This window comes from Urocitellus parryii, chromosome 2, assembly GCF_045843805.1.
Source record: "Urocitellus parryii isolate mUroPar1 chromosome 2, mUroPar1.hap1, whole genome shotgun sequence".
Lineage (NCBI taxonomy): Eukaryota > Metazoa > Chordata > Mammalia > Rodentia > Sciuridae > Urocitellus > Urocitellus parryii.
In genome coordinates, this window is record NC_135532.1 from 91,725,343 (window position 1) to 91,739,930 (window position 14,588).

At 37.8% G+C, this 14,588-nt stretch overlaps 1 protein-coding gene across 1 annotated transcript in view; it reads right to left on the bottom strand.

The window, feature by feature from the left end:
• The window catches only part of Prkar2a (protein kinase cAMP-dependent type II regulatory subunit alpha), a 74,587-nt gene that overhangs the window by 21,041 nt on the left and 38,958 nt on the right, over positions 1–14,588 (bottom strand). Inside the window, exons 4-8 of the mRNA XM_026383818.2 lie at positions 13,942–14,025; positions 8,855–8,961; positions 4,232–4,385; positions 224–325; positions 3–77 (exon numbers count right to left, since the gene is read on the bottom strand). Coding sequence (XP_026239603.1) covers positions 3–77; positions 224–325; positions 4,232–4,385; positions 8,855–8,961; positions 13,942–14,025 — 522 coding nt within the window. The remainder of the gene's footprint in view (positions 1–2; positions 78–223; positions 326–4,231; positions 4,386–8,854; positions 8,962–13,941; positions 14,026–14,588) is intronic.

Consider the following 14,588-nt stretch of genomic DNA (forward strand, 5'->3'; position numbering starts at 1 on the left):
ACCTGAGTGATTATGCGCTCTCCATCCTTATAGATCTTTTCTCCTATAACATCCACAATCTTCATTCGTTCTGACACCTGAAACAATGGACACACTCACAAATTATAAGGAAAATACCTTAACTGAAAGTCATAATACCTATACAACATAGAACTGGGTTAGGATAGTATGATTTGAAAAACCTAATAACAATAGTTTTAACAGCTTTTCATTCAGACTTTACCTCTAGTGATTTAAGGAGCGGCACAGACTCAATAAATGATTCAAACATCTTCCTCTTTTTTGCATTGTTTTTCACTATGATTCTTCTAAAAGTCACCCGATCCTACAAAAAAGAACATAAAAATTCTAGCATATGCTTGTTTCAGACCACAGGTTGTTACCTATGGTTTAGTTAACTAGACCACAGAAAATATTAGAGGACTATAGAAGTTTATGTCAACTGAGTGTTAAATGACACTTCAATCTCAGAGTCATCACTGGAAGAAAAAGACCTGTAACCTAAGTCCGTAAGTGCTGCTTACTGTCTAGTGCACAATGGGTGTCAACCATGGGTTCATTCATAGAACATAAAACAAAAACCTTCCATCAAACATTTGTGAGTTCACAGTCATAATTCAATGTCAAAAGTCATCCTTCCAAAAAAAGAAAAAATAAAACAATGAGATGGTTCCTGACCACAAGGAGATTACAATCTTAGTGAAGAGACAATACAAAATATAAAGAAATTTTAAAAGTGTACAGTTTAAGACAGCATATGAAATGTGCTAGGTGAAACCATAGAAGACAAGTGCCAAAAAAATTTCCAGGTGAAAGAGATCACAGCAGGCAGGAATAATCAAAGATAATTTTATACCAAAAATATATTTATATTTTGGAATCTGAAGGAGGGGTAAGATTTAAATTAATGAAAAGGGAGAAAATACTTGGATCTGTTGAGTCTGCTGTCTTTTCTCATTGAAGCTGAGAATTTCCTTGTTCTTGGTATGACAAGTGATTTTCAAGTATACTTTAGATATTTTGGATATGATATTATATAATTTCTTTTGTAGCCATTCACCGTTTAGGTATACCATACATGTACAGGTGGGGGTACATGTTTAGCTCCCAAGTGGGACCTGTTGACACTACCCTGGCAGAGAAAGCACAGTACCAACTAGTAATAATATGCACCCCTTCATTTTGCCTCTTTGAGATTGGGTATGACTAGTAGTCCAACTTCCTCCTTGGCTCAGTGTATCATGGGGAGACATAATCAGTTTTTTTTTTTTGTTTGTTTTGTTTTTTTGTATTTGAAGGAGTAAGGGTGCTATTATCAAAAACAGTTTTCTGTGGGCTGGGGATGTGGCTCAAGCCGTAGCGCGCTCGCCTGGCATGCGTGCGGCCCGGGTTCGATCCTCAGCACCACATACCAACAAGGATGTTGTGTCCGGAGAACTAAAAAAAATAAATATTAAAAAAAAAAAAAAAAAAAAAAAAAAGTTTTCTGTTCTGCTGGCCACCCTCTTCCTGATTCTTTGGCTAGAGAGTGCCAGGTTTTCATGGGGCTATTTCTGTTGTACCTGTTGACAGATCTGGATTGTAGGCTTTCCTAGCAGCCTACCTTAGTTATATGGAAATATATAGAAACCTAGGGAACTCACTGTTACATCCTTCCTCAAGTCCCAAGATCCCTAGTGAGAATGCCTTCTTCTTTCTACCTTTCAGGGCCTTCCTATGTCCAGAGGTTTGTTTGGGTTTTTTGTTGTTGTTGTTGTTGTTGTTGTTGGTTGGTTGGTTGGGTTTTTTGGCTTTTTTTTTTTTTTTTTTTTTTAAGAAGGAAGATTAACAAGGAATGGAACTATTCCCTCTTAGTCTGAGCCAGTAGATGCATTTAAAAACTGAGTTCATTCCCCACCCCTACTATTTATTATTCTTCCATATTTGAGTGTTTTTAAATCACTGGGGGGCTGGGGTTATGGCTCAGTGGTAGAATGCTTGCCTAGCATGCATGAGGCACTGGGTTCGATCCTCAGCACCACATAAAAATAAAAAAGGTATTGTAAATCACTGGGTCCCCAAGTATGTGATCTATTCTTTTTTTCCTTTTCTTCTTTTTTGTTACTGGGATTAAATCCAGAGGCACTTTACCACTGACCTATATACCCCAGTCCTTTTTATTTTTTAGTTTTGAGACAGGGTCTTGTTAAGTAGCTGAGGGTCTCCCTAAGTTGCTGAGGCCGGCCTCAAATTTGCAATCCTCCTGCCCCAGCCTCCCAAGCCACTGGGATTACAGTCATGCACCACCACCAGGCCCATCTTGGCAATATTCTTTTTTTTGGTGGTGGGGTACTGGGGATTGAATTCAGGGGCACTCGACCACTGAGCCACATCCCCAGCCCTATTTTGTATTTTATTTAGAGACAGGGTCTCACTAAGTTGTACTTAGTGCCTTGCTATTGCTGAGGCTGGCTTTGAACTAGTGATCCTCCTGTCTCAGCCTCCCAAGTTGCTGGGATTATAAAAGTGTGCCAGCATGACCCTTCAGCAACACTCTTAATTTAACATCAGAATATCACAATAAAATGCTCTTTCATTTCTTTAAAATGTGATCTCAGGGCTGGGTTTGTGGCTCAGTGGTAGAGTGCTCTCCTAGCATGCGTGAGGCACCAGGTTTGATCCTTAGCACCACATAAAAAATGATGTTGTGTGGGCTGGGGTTGTGGCTCAGTGGTAGCATGCTTGCCTAGCATACATGGGGCACTGGGTTCGATCCTCAGCACCACATAAATGTAAAATAAAGATATTGTGTCCACCTAAAACTAAAAAATAAATATTAAAAAAAAGATATTGTGTGTCCACCTACAAATAAAAAATAAGGGGCTGGGGTTGTGGCTTACACATGCTGGGCGCTGGGTTCGATTCTCAGCACCACATATAAATAAATAAAAATAAAGTTCCTTTGACAATTAAAAGAAATATGTTAAAAAAGTATTTATAAATAAATAAATATTTAAAAACTGTGATTTCAATAAGAAAATAAGTTGATAATTCTGTGCTATACATATAATTCTACTTATAAATTAAACAGAAACAAATTACTACAGACATCAATATTCCTTTAAAAGTTCAGAGATTTTGGACTTATAACTTGATGTTGAAGAAAACAAGATGGGTCATGTACAATGGAAGACAGGTATCACAATAGTGTTAAGAGTAAAACATTCTGGAAAAGCTCTCTTTTCTAGAACATGGCCATCAGCCTTTCTAGTGATCCAAGTCTATGGATATTGTCATGGACCAAGGAACAAGTGAATGGCTAAACATAAAGAAAAGTTGGTCCTGGGACATGTGGAGATAGAAAATGCTACTGACAAAGCCTTTTATGGCATTTGTTTTTCTAAGCTACTACTGCTGCTGATGCTTCTTTTTTTTATTTTGGTCCTGGGATAGAACTCAGGGGCACTCAACCAATGAGTCACATCCCCATTCCTGTTTTGGATTTTATTTAGAGAGAGGGTCTCACGGAGTTGCTTAGCATCTTGCTTTTGCTGAGGCTGGCTTTGAACTTGCAATCCTCCTGCCTCATTCTCCCATTTTTTTTTTGGGGGGGTGATACTGGGGCACTTAACCACTGAGCAACATCCTCAGCCCTTTCATTTATATATATATATATATATATATATATATATATATATATATATATATATGAATGAAATATATATATATATTTTTTTTCTTAGTTGTTGATAAACCTTTATTTTATTTATTTATATGCGGTGCTTAGAATCAAATCCAGTGCCTCACACATGCCAGGCAAGTGTGTTACTGCTGAGTCCCAGCCCCAGCCCCCTTTTCTTATACTTTATTAACAGACAGGGTCTCACTGAGTTGCTTAATGCCTAAGTTGCTGAGGCTGGCTTTGAACTCATGATCCTTCTGCCTTAGCCTCCCAAGCTGCTGGGATTACAGACGTGAGCCACCATGCCTGGCTGCTTCTTATATGGAGAATTATCTTCTCTCTCTACTTGTCTGATTAAAAACAAACAAAATATAACAAGAGTTATATACTACTATGGGGTCATAAGACGTAGTCGTGTCTCTGTGACTTGGAGTAACTGGTTTGTTGATAAATCACCTTAGAAAAACACACTTTCATGAAACCTTTCATTATGTCTTTCAGATAGTTGGCAATAAAAGAAGCTCAAAAGAAATACTATGCCATGCAATGGTAACCATTTCACTCACGCACCAATCCCCAAAGGGAGCCTTCTGAGGTGGCGACAATGGTAGCAGCTCTCGGGGTGTTGTACATCAGAGCTAGTTCTCCAAAACTGCCACGGTTATCATACTGACCAACAGAACGTGTTTGATTATCTTTTGTCACTAAAATGTCGTAAGTTCCCCTGGAAGAATGACAAAAAACAATTTAATTAATTACTTCTGATTATGAATTTACATATAATATAAAACATCAATAGGGGATTTCCAACATAATTTTGTTGGTGTATAAATTGCAACAGATCTTTCATTTTGACTGTATCCTGTAATCCTGCTAAACACTAGTACCTATTTTAGGTGGCACTCTTAGGATTTCTCATGATAGAGGATCATGCTACTTGCATATTGTTATGGTTTGGATGTGAGGTGTCCCCCAAAAGCTCAAGTGTAAGACAATGCAAGAAGGTTCAGAGGAGAAATGATTGGTTTGCAATCCCCCTGGTGTGGTGACACACAACTGTAATCCCAGTGGCTCAAGAGGCTGAGGCAGGAGGATCGAAAGTTCAAAGCTAGACTCAGCAAAAGCAAGATGCTAAGCAATTCAGTGAGACCTAGTTTCTAAATAAAATACAAAAAAAAAATAGGACTGGGGATGTGACTCAGTGGTCAAGTGACCCTGATTTCAATCCCTGGTAACCCCACCCCCACCCCAAAGAGTCTTAGCCCTAACCCAATCAATGAATTAATCCCCTGATTGGGATTAACTGATTGATAACTAAAATAGTAGGGTTTGGCTGGAGGAGGCATGGCTTTGGGGTATATTTTTGTATCTGGCAAGTGGAGAATTCTCTCTGCTTCCTGATCACCATGTGAGCTGCTTCCCTCTGCCACACTCTTCTGCCATAATGTCCTACCTCACCTTGAGCCCAGAGGAATGGAGCCAGCCACTTATGGACTGAGACCTCTGAAACCACAAGCCTCAAAATAAACCCTTCCTCCTTTACAGTTGTTCTGTTGGGTCTTTCAGTTGCACAGTGGAAAAAGCTGAGTGAAACACATTTTACTTCATTCTTTCCATCTATATGTCTTTCCTTTCTTCCTTTACTGTGGGAGGCTTTCATGTCATGTGACCAGCGTTTTCCCCTTCTGATGGGTTGAAGCACTGTCGGTCATCCTCCCATGATTCTGGCTACTCTTAAGTTGCTGAAGACGGTAGCCCCGATCTTGAGGTAGAAATAATGCAACCAAATGTGTCTTCATGCGTAAGCGTGCCTTCCTGCAGCCCCATGGGTGGAGCTACGCTCACCTGTTCCTTTGTGATATTACCCCTTGCCCTGTTTGGGATAGAATGCTCCAAGGAAACGCCCTTTATATGTCCCCTTCTCTTACTCTGCCCTTGGGTGTGGCCTTCAACTTGCTGACAGCAGATATCATGAAACTAGACTCAGCCCCTTGAAACTTAACCCCTTGCCTCTTTTGAATGGCTTCTCCTCAATAAAAGGGGTCAGCACATGCTCTCTCTTTTTCTGAGGACCCTTAAGGTCAGAGGAGCTATCACAGCACCCACAAAGATAAAGGTATTTCTGTCTCTTGTGTGGTTATTTCATGCAGCCCAGTTCCCCTGGAGTGACCCTGAGTGTTTTAGTCATAAGCAACGCAACACTTTACTTTGCTTTTTGCACTGGTTAGGACCTCTGGTGCAACACTAACTGGAAGTGGTGAGTGTAGACATCCTTCTTATCCTTATTCTTCAGGATAGAATAATAATACATTCCATAAAATGCTTAAAATACTTTAAAGATTAGATTACATAATGTATGACCTAATGTAAAAATGTGTTAATATAATAGAGACTCCATTTTTTGTTTGTTTGTTTTTGGGTACTGGGGATTGAATTCAAGGACACTCAACCACTGAATCACATCTCCAGCCCTATTTTGTATTTATTTAGAGACAGGGTCTCACTGAGTTGCTTAGTACCTTGCCATTGCTGAGGCTGGCTTTGAATTCACAATCCTCCCTGTTTCAGCATCCTGAGCTACTGGGATTACAGGCGTGTACCAATGTACCCGGCTAAAGACTCCAATTTTGATACTTAGTTTTTGATAGTTTCAAACTCTATCATTCACCCTTTTCTCTTCCGTCCGACATCTGGGCAAGGTGATAAAAGTACCTGTGTGCTCCCTCCACTGGTACTGATGGGGAGCTCAAACAATATGCCATCTTATGTGAAAAAGTACCCTAACCCTATCCCTACCTTTGTAACAACCATAAAATCCCAAGGAAGTCACCTCTCCCTAGAGAACCTGACCTATAGTAGGCCTGGTATACAAGGCATTTTGGGTCCTGCTTAGGAACCTACCCTGCTCTCCTCAAAAAGCCTTGTTATATGAATAATAAGACTTTTATACTCTTTTAGTGGATATGCAGCATCAACAGTCTTTATTGTCTGAACCCAGTTTTGGTTCAGGCATCTGATCTCTACAGTAAAGCATGGAATAAACAATGGAGGGATACATTCTAACAATGAGATTATTGCTAAATTACTTCTAGACTATTTTCATTTCATTTATTTTAAAAAACTATAATGGTGCACACCTATAATTCCTGAAGCTCAGGAGGCTGAGGCAGAAGGATCACAAGTTTGAGGACAGCCTCTGCAATTCAGTGGGGCTCTAAGAAACTTAGTGAGACCCTGCCTTAAAATAAAAAATAAAAAGGACTGGGGATATAGGTGAGTGATAAAGTACTTCTGGGTTCAACACCTAGTACCATAAAACAAATCAAAAAGTTGTCTATAAAAAGATATCACTTTTTTAAAAATAAATATCACTTATTACATGCAAAGCAGAGAATAAAACCAAGCAACTCAATCAATTATATGGTACCAAATGTACTCAACAGAGAACCTGACATATAGTAGGCTTGGTATACAAGGCAAGTTATAAGGTCATAAATGAGAAACATGAAATTAAGAATAACTTCAATGAAGTGTTTTTAGTCTCTCTAAAAGACACTAGAAACTTAACTTCAGGGAAGACAAACCAATTCAGACAGAAGCACTATAGAGGGCATCTCCTGACATCTCCAAATACTTCTCTAAATAATGGGACACATTTTATCACCATTTTACCACCATATTGCATAATAATCATCTATTTAAGGGTCTGTCTCCCTAACTAGAATAAGCTTTTTGAGATCAGAACTGTATCTTTTTACTTGAATGATAATCTTCCACTTTCACTACATATAAAGGATTCCTACAGGTGTTGACATTAACAGAATCATCAAATCCCATTTAAATGTATAATGAATCATTTCCTTTGTCAATAGGCATTTCAAACTTTAAGCTGTGGATACCTGCAGATGGGTACTTATTTTTCAGATTGTAAAAGCCTGCTGGGAAATCTATTTTGGTGGGAAATACACAGAAGGTGTAAGGTGACTTCTGGACGTGGAGATAACTAAAAATTATTCTTTCATTATTATCAGCATTTCTATATAGGAAGGATTAAACATAATAGGTAAAAGGTCTTTTCTTTGAAAAGATATATTATCTTTACTGTTTAAGTAAAAACATGTCCTTTTAACTATAATAATCACAGGAATCAAGAGCCAATAAGAAGTGAGAGCATTTTCTATTCAAAAACCTGAACAAGCAAACGTTTGAGAAGAAGGGGTCAACTGAACGTACCACAGGTACTTGATGGAAATCAAAAAAGCCAAAAAAAAAAAAAAATGAACAAACAAGAAAATGGACTCAATAATCAGGGAAATAATTGGAAATTTAGAATAAAATCTGTACATTAAACATTTGGATGCAGTAGTATACAATTATTTGAGTGTTTTAACTGTTCTGTGCATAAGAAAATGTCATTTTAAGGAAATGCAAATTGAAGTACTTGGAGATAAAGAGCATTCATGATATCTGCACCTTACTCTCAACAATTTGATAAAGCAAATATGGTAGAACATTAACTTGGGGGACCCGTATTTATAAGAATTTTCCGTACTATTTGTATAAGCTTTCCGTAACTCTGAAATTACTTCAAAAAATTTTTTTCCAAAAGATTAACAGATGATATTGGGTGAAAGAGCATCTTATCACCTTAGACTCTGGTGAAGGTGCTCCTTTCAGGACTGAGAGGAAGTCAGAAGGAACCCTACCGCACTACAAGAGAATACTGTCAACTCAAGAAGCTAAGACACAATAAGGTGGGTGGATCAAATTCAGATACTTAATTTTTCACAGTATAGCTTACCTCTATTCCTTTAGAACAAAGTCAAAATGGGCTAGAGGAATGGAGGTCAAGGTAGTGTATTCATTGTAAAATCAGGTTGAAATTCAGAGATCCAAATGATAATATAGCATCCTGGCTATTCTTTAAGGAAATCAATTTACCTTAACACTGAATAATGATATATACATAATAAAGCACATCAGGCATTCTTTGTCAAACTCCATACTATAAATGGTTGCTCCCCACATATAGGTTGCTCTGAGGACTCAAGACAGCAATGGAGAGGGGCTTTGGGAAGCTTGCTCACCCGCTGCTAAGACTCTTTGCATGGACACAGCACAGAGTAAAGTATGTTCCCTGAGTCATAAACCCACCTAAGTCTGGCAATACAATTGCAAAGCTCTATCTCCTACCTTTCTATGACATAAAAGTTGTCTCCATCATCTCCTTGGTCAATGACATGTTCATCAACTTTGACTATCCTTTCAAACATGGCATCGAGTACTTCAGAAAGCTGTTCCTACAGGGTACATACAAAGAGAAAAAGTGGCTTTTAATTTGCTAAAAAACATAATGGCCACAGCTATCTCAATTTATCTTCTATATAACAGAAGTTCCCAAAAGAGTCTATTCCCCAAAGTTATGCAGAACTCTAAGAACTTTTGCAAACAACTGTTATTCTAGGATTATTCAGCTTTGTAACTCCAGGTACCTCAGTAGGTAGCACAATTACCAACTTTTCTGAGGAGTACTGTTTTGAAAAAGCTTTCTACAACTTATACAAAAATAGATTATATAGATCATGGTCCCCGTTATCCCAGTTGTAGCTACATGACTCACCTGCCTTCATGGCTCCAGTATATCATGTATAAAGCCACGTACTGCCACCTTCTTACAGGTGTTGACATTAACAGAATCACCAAATCTAAAGAGCTGTGATAGCCTTGGAGGTTATTTTGTGGAGTAGTACACTGCCTCTGAGTAGTCCAGTACACCATTAATCTCTCTGAACTTCAGGTTCTTCATTCATAAAATAATAAAATTTCAAAATAATAAAGTTCCTAGATCATCAATTTTTACAATTAAAGGAGAAAAATCTGGGGGGAGTATTTACCATACAACAAGTACTTAATAAATGGGATTATTGCTTCATTTATCCATAATATGTAATTTCTTACCAATATTACCCGCCACAAGAAGAAGATAACTATGCTAATAAGTGTAATAAAAAATACTATTACATCATAGCAAGAGAGCTTTTGCTATGATTTAAATTAGTGATAGCATGCCTGAGGTCTTGGATTTGACCCCCAGCCCTACAAAAAAAAAAGAAACAGAGAAAGAAAGAAAGAAAGAAAGAAAGAAAGAAAGAAAGAAAGAGAGAAAGAGAAAGAGAGAGGGGGGGAGGGAGGGAAGAAAGGAAAGGAAGAAAGGAAGGAAGGAAGAAAGGAAGGAAAGAAGAAGGAAAGGAAAGGAAAGGAAAGGAAAGGAAAGGAAAGGAAAGGAAAGGAAAGGAAAGGAAAGGAAAGGAAAGGAAAGGAAAGGAAAGGAAAGGAAGGAAGAAAGGAAGGAAGGGAAAGGAAAGGAAGAAAGAAAGGAAAGGAAAGGAAAGGAAAGGAAGGAAGGAAGGAAGGAAGGAAGGAAGGAAGGAAGGAAGGAAGGAAGGAAGGAAGGAAGAGGGGCTGGGATTGTGGCTCAGCAGTAGAACACTCGCCTAGCACGTTTCATGTGCTGAATACCATAAAAGCTGAAAATACTAAAAAGGACGGCTTAATACTCATATATTCTATGGAACGTGGGTCCAGTGTTGCTTGAAATCTCCTATTTAAATACTGGCAAGTTTAAAAAAATGCAGAAAAAATACTGTCATAAATATAAATTTTCATGTATAATACAGATCAACATACATCTATACCTGGCTTATGGGTTATCTCTTAGAAGCTGCTTCTAACTTTTCTTCTTCTAGTCTAGACTCTTCAAAAAAATCAGTGTCATAAGATATGGGAATATAGGGGGACAGGGGAGCATTCTAGGTTAGAGGGGGTAAAATGATACTACAACAACCAATTGCAATATGTAATTCAAGACTGAAAAACAAAACAAGCCAGGCATGGTGGTATACCTGTAACCCCAGTTACTTAGAAGGCCAAGACAAAAGGATTGCAAGTTCAATGCTAGCCTGCCTGGACAACTCAGTGAGACACTGTCTCAAAATAGAAAGTTTTTATTTTATTTTAAAAAACTTTTTATTTGTCTTTTTTAGTTATACATGATAGTAGACTATATTTCAACATATTACCCATATATGAAACATAACTTCCCATTCTTGTAAATGATGCAAAGTTACAAAATAAAAAATTTTTAAAAAGGGCTAGGGCTAGGGGCTATGGTTGTGGCTCAGCGGTGGAGCGCTTGCCTAGCATGTGCAAGGCACTGGGTTCGATCCTTAGCACCACATAAAAATGAATAAATAAAATAAAGGTATAAAAAAGTGTTATATCTGTTTTATGTTTGTTTTTTTTTTTTAAAGGGCTGGGGAGAGTTGGTATGATAGCGCATGTCTATAATTCTAGTGACTTAAAAGGCTGAAGCAGGAGGATCACAAGTTTGACAAAGGCTAACTTGGCAACTTAGTGAGGCCCTAAGCAGCAACACAGCAAGGCCCTGTCTCAAAATAAAAAAAAAAGATTAAAAAAAAATGGCTGTGGATGTTGCTCAGTGGTAGAGCACCCTGATACAAAAAAAAAAAAAAAAGGAAGGAATGAAAACTGTCCCAGAATGGAGGACACTAAGAAGAAATAACAACCAAATGCAATGTGGTATTCTGGATTAGACCTTTAGAAGAAATGCATTAGTGAGGCTGAGCATAGTGGTGCACAACTGTAATTCCAGCTACATAGGAGGCTAAGGAGGATCACAAGTTTGAGGCCAGCCCGACAACTTAGTAATACTCTATCTTAAAATAAAAAGGGCTGAGATATGGCTCAGCAGAGCACTTACCTAGCATGGGAAGGCCCTGGTTCAATCTCCAGAACCACACACACACAAAAGAGAAGGAGCACAATTAGTGAGAAAACCAATTTGAACAAGGTGATTTTTAACTTATACTACTGTAATGATGTCAATTCCTTGGTTTTTTTGCACATGCTAGGCAAGTGCTCTATTATTACGCCACAACCCCAGCTCCAATTTCTTGATTTTGATAACTATATTATGACTATGTAAGATGGTAATGTTGTTGAGATACTGGATAAGCGATGACTTATTCCCTTATAGAGATATATACTATTTTTCAAACTTTTTTTTTGTAAGTCTAAAACTTGTTCAAAATAAAAAGTAAAAATTAAAAAAGGAGGAGGAGCTGGTTGCAGTGGTGCCCACCTGGAGATTGAGTAGTAGAATACCGGGTTTAAAGCCAGCCCCAGTAATTGAGCGAGGTCCTAAGCAACTCAGCGAGACTGTCTCTAAATTAAATACACACACACACACACACACACACACACACACATATATAAATACACACACATACATACACACAGAGCTGGGGATGTTGTTCAGTGGTTAGGCACCCCTGAGTTCAATTAAAAACAAAAACAAAAACAAAAAAAACAAGAGGAAGAATGAGAGAGCGACCAAAAGGGAGAGAGAAGGAGAACAAGAGAGAGGAGGAAGAGAACTAGAGGAAGAGGAGGAAGAGGCCGAAGAAATGAATTACTGATATATACAAGAATATGAATAAACCACAGAAATATTATGCAACTTCATACAGAGTTGGGGATATAGCTTAGTGTTAAGACCATTTGCTTAGCATACAAAAAGATCTGGGTTTCATCCCAATACTGAATGAAAAAGAAATTTCATGCAAAAGAGTACATACTGCACCCCCCTACCCCAGGCTTTTAAAATTCAATACTGGGGTTAAACCCAGAGTGTTAAATTCTAGAACAGGCAATCTAGTTTATTAGGCAATAAATCAAAACAGTAGTTGCCTCTGGAGGAGGGAGATAAGAAATAATCATTAAGAGGCATGGGATGGGGTCTATGGCTAAAGCGGTAACGTGCTCGCCTGGCATGCACAGGGCGCTGGGTTCAATCCTCAGCACCACATACAAATAAAATAAAGATGTTGTGTCCACTGAAAACTAAAAAATAAATATTAAAAAATCCCCCCCCCCTCTCTCTCTTTAAAAAAAAAAAAGAGGCATGGGATGGGGGCTGGGATTGTGGCTCAGTGGTAGAGCACTTGCCTGATATGTATGAGGCACTGGGTTCGATTCTCAGCACCATGTATAAGTAAATGAGTAAAATAAATGTCTATCAACAACTAAAAAAAATATTTAAAAAAAAAAAAGGCATGGGATGGTGGTAATGTTCTATATCTTAATACCTGCATATGCATTTGTCAAATTTCAAAGCACACTTAAGACAAGTGTATGCAATACTGAAGAAAATGTGGGGGGTAAGGAGCACTTTTACATTGTTGGGGGGATTATAAATTAGTTTAACCACTATGGAAATCAGTTTGTACATTCCTCAAAAGACTAGAAATGGAACTACCACATGACCTAACTATACCACTTCTCATATTTATCACAAATAATTAAAGTCATCATACTATAGCAATGCATTCATACCCATGTTTACAGCAGCACAATTCACAGTAGCTGAATAATGGAACCAGCCTAGTTGCCAGTCAATGGATGAATGAAATATGGGATATATACATAATGGGATTTCACTTAAGCATAAGAAGAATGAAAGAAAATCTGGCACATATACATAAAGGAGTTTCATTCAAGCAAGAAGAAGAATATAGCTTTAGCATATGGCTTTCAGAGTAGGGAAATAGAAACTCTGAAGATTTCCTATTGCTATAGGCAAAAGATATATGTTCTTCTCAAATTCATGTTAAAACCTAATTCCCAGGGCGGGGATGTGGCTCAAGCAGTAGCACGCTCGCGGGGCATGCGTGCGGCCCGGGTTCGATCCTCAGCACCACATACCAACAAAGAAGTTGTGTCCACCGAGAACTAAAAAATAAATATTAAAAATTCTCTCTCTCTCTCTCTCTCTCTCTCTCTCTCTTTAAAAAAAAAATAATCACATAATTCTAGTGGGTTAACATGTTACCTTGTGAAGAAAATTACAAGAGAGCATCTTTGGACAAATGAATCCATTTGCAGCATAAATTCAGACCCTCCAAACCAAGCCAGGCCAGAATCATGCAGACCAGAGCATTTTCTAGCAACACAACTAAATCACATGATCCTCATATTACCAGCATTATCTTTGAAGAAGTGTTGAAGCAGATCAGAAAAATATTAAAAGTCATGTGAAAAATCATGTTCACATTATAGTGGTCAACGCAATAAAATGTTTGTTAAGTAAAAAGATTTCATGTTTCATACAACTATGACTAAAATGCTATAAACTTTAAATGATTAATAGGAAAAAAACTAAAAAGTAATTATAACAAAAATATTTTTAAAATCATTATTACCTGATCAAGATTTTTGAAAAGAAGAATATCTTTACAAGCTTCCTGAAGTCTGGATCTCTGTTCATCAGTTTTAGGATGAATCACCTGTCAAACCAAATAAAGCCAGGGAAAATGGTTTATTGCATTTAAAACTTACCTTCTTAAAAAGTGATATATCTCTTTCTCTTAAAAAGTAGGAAAAATTTGGGATTGGAGTTGTAGCTCAGTGGTAGAGTGCTTGCCTAGCATATGTGATACACTGGGTTCAATCCTCAGTACAACATAAAAATAAATAAAGGCATTATGTCCATAAAAAAATATAAATATAGAAAAAAAAAATATATATATATGTATTTTTTAAAGTAGGAAAAACTAAAAGCATGTTTTCTATAATTTTAATTCTACACAAATACCAAGCAATATCCTGAATGTGAAGGAGCAATGTTATACAAGGGTGACGAGCATGACCCTGGAGCTATCTGATGGCTGTGTGACTGGCAGCAAGTCAACTATCCCTAAGGAGCCTCAAGGTCTTCATATATAAAGCAAAGGGTTATAAATTTGCTCATTCAAAAAATACTGAGTACAGGGCTGGGGATGTGGCTCAAGCGGTAGCACGCTCGCCTGGCATGCGTACAGCCCGGGTTCGATCCTCAGCACCACATACA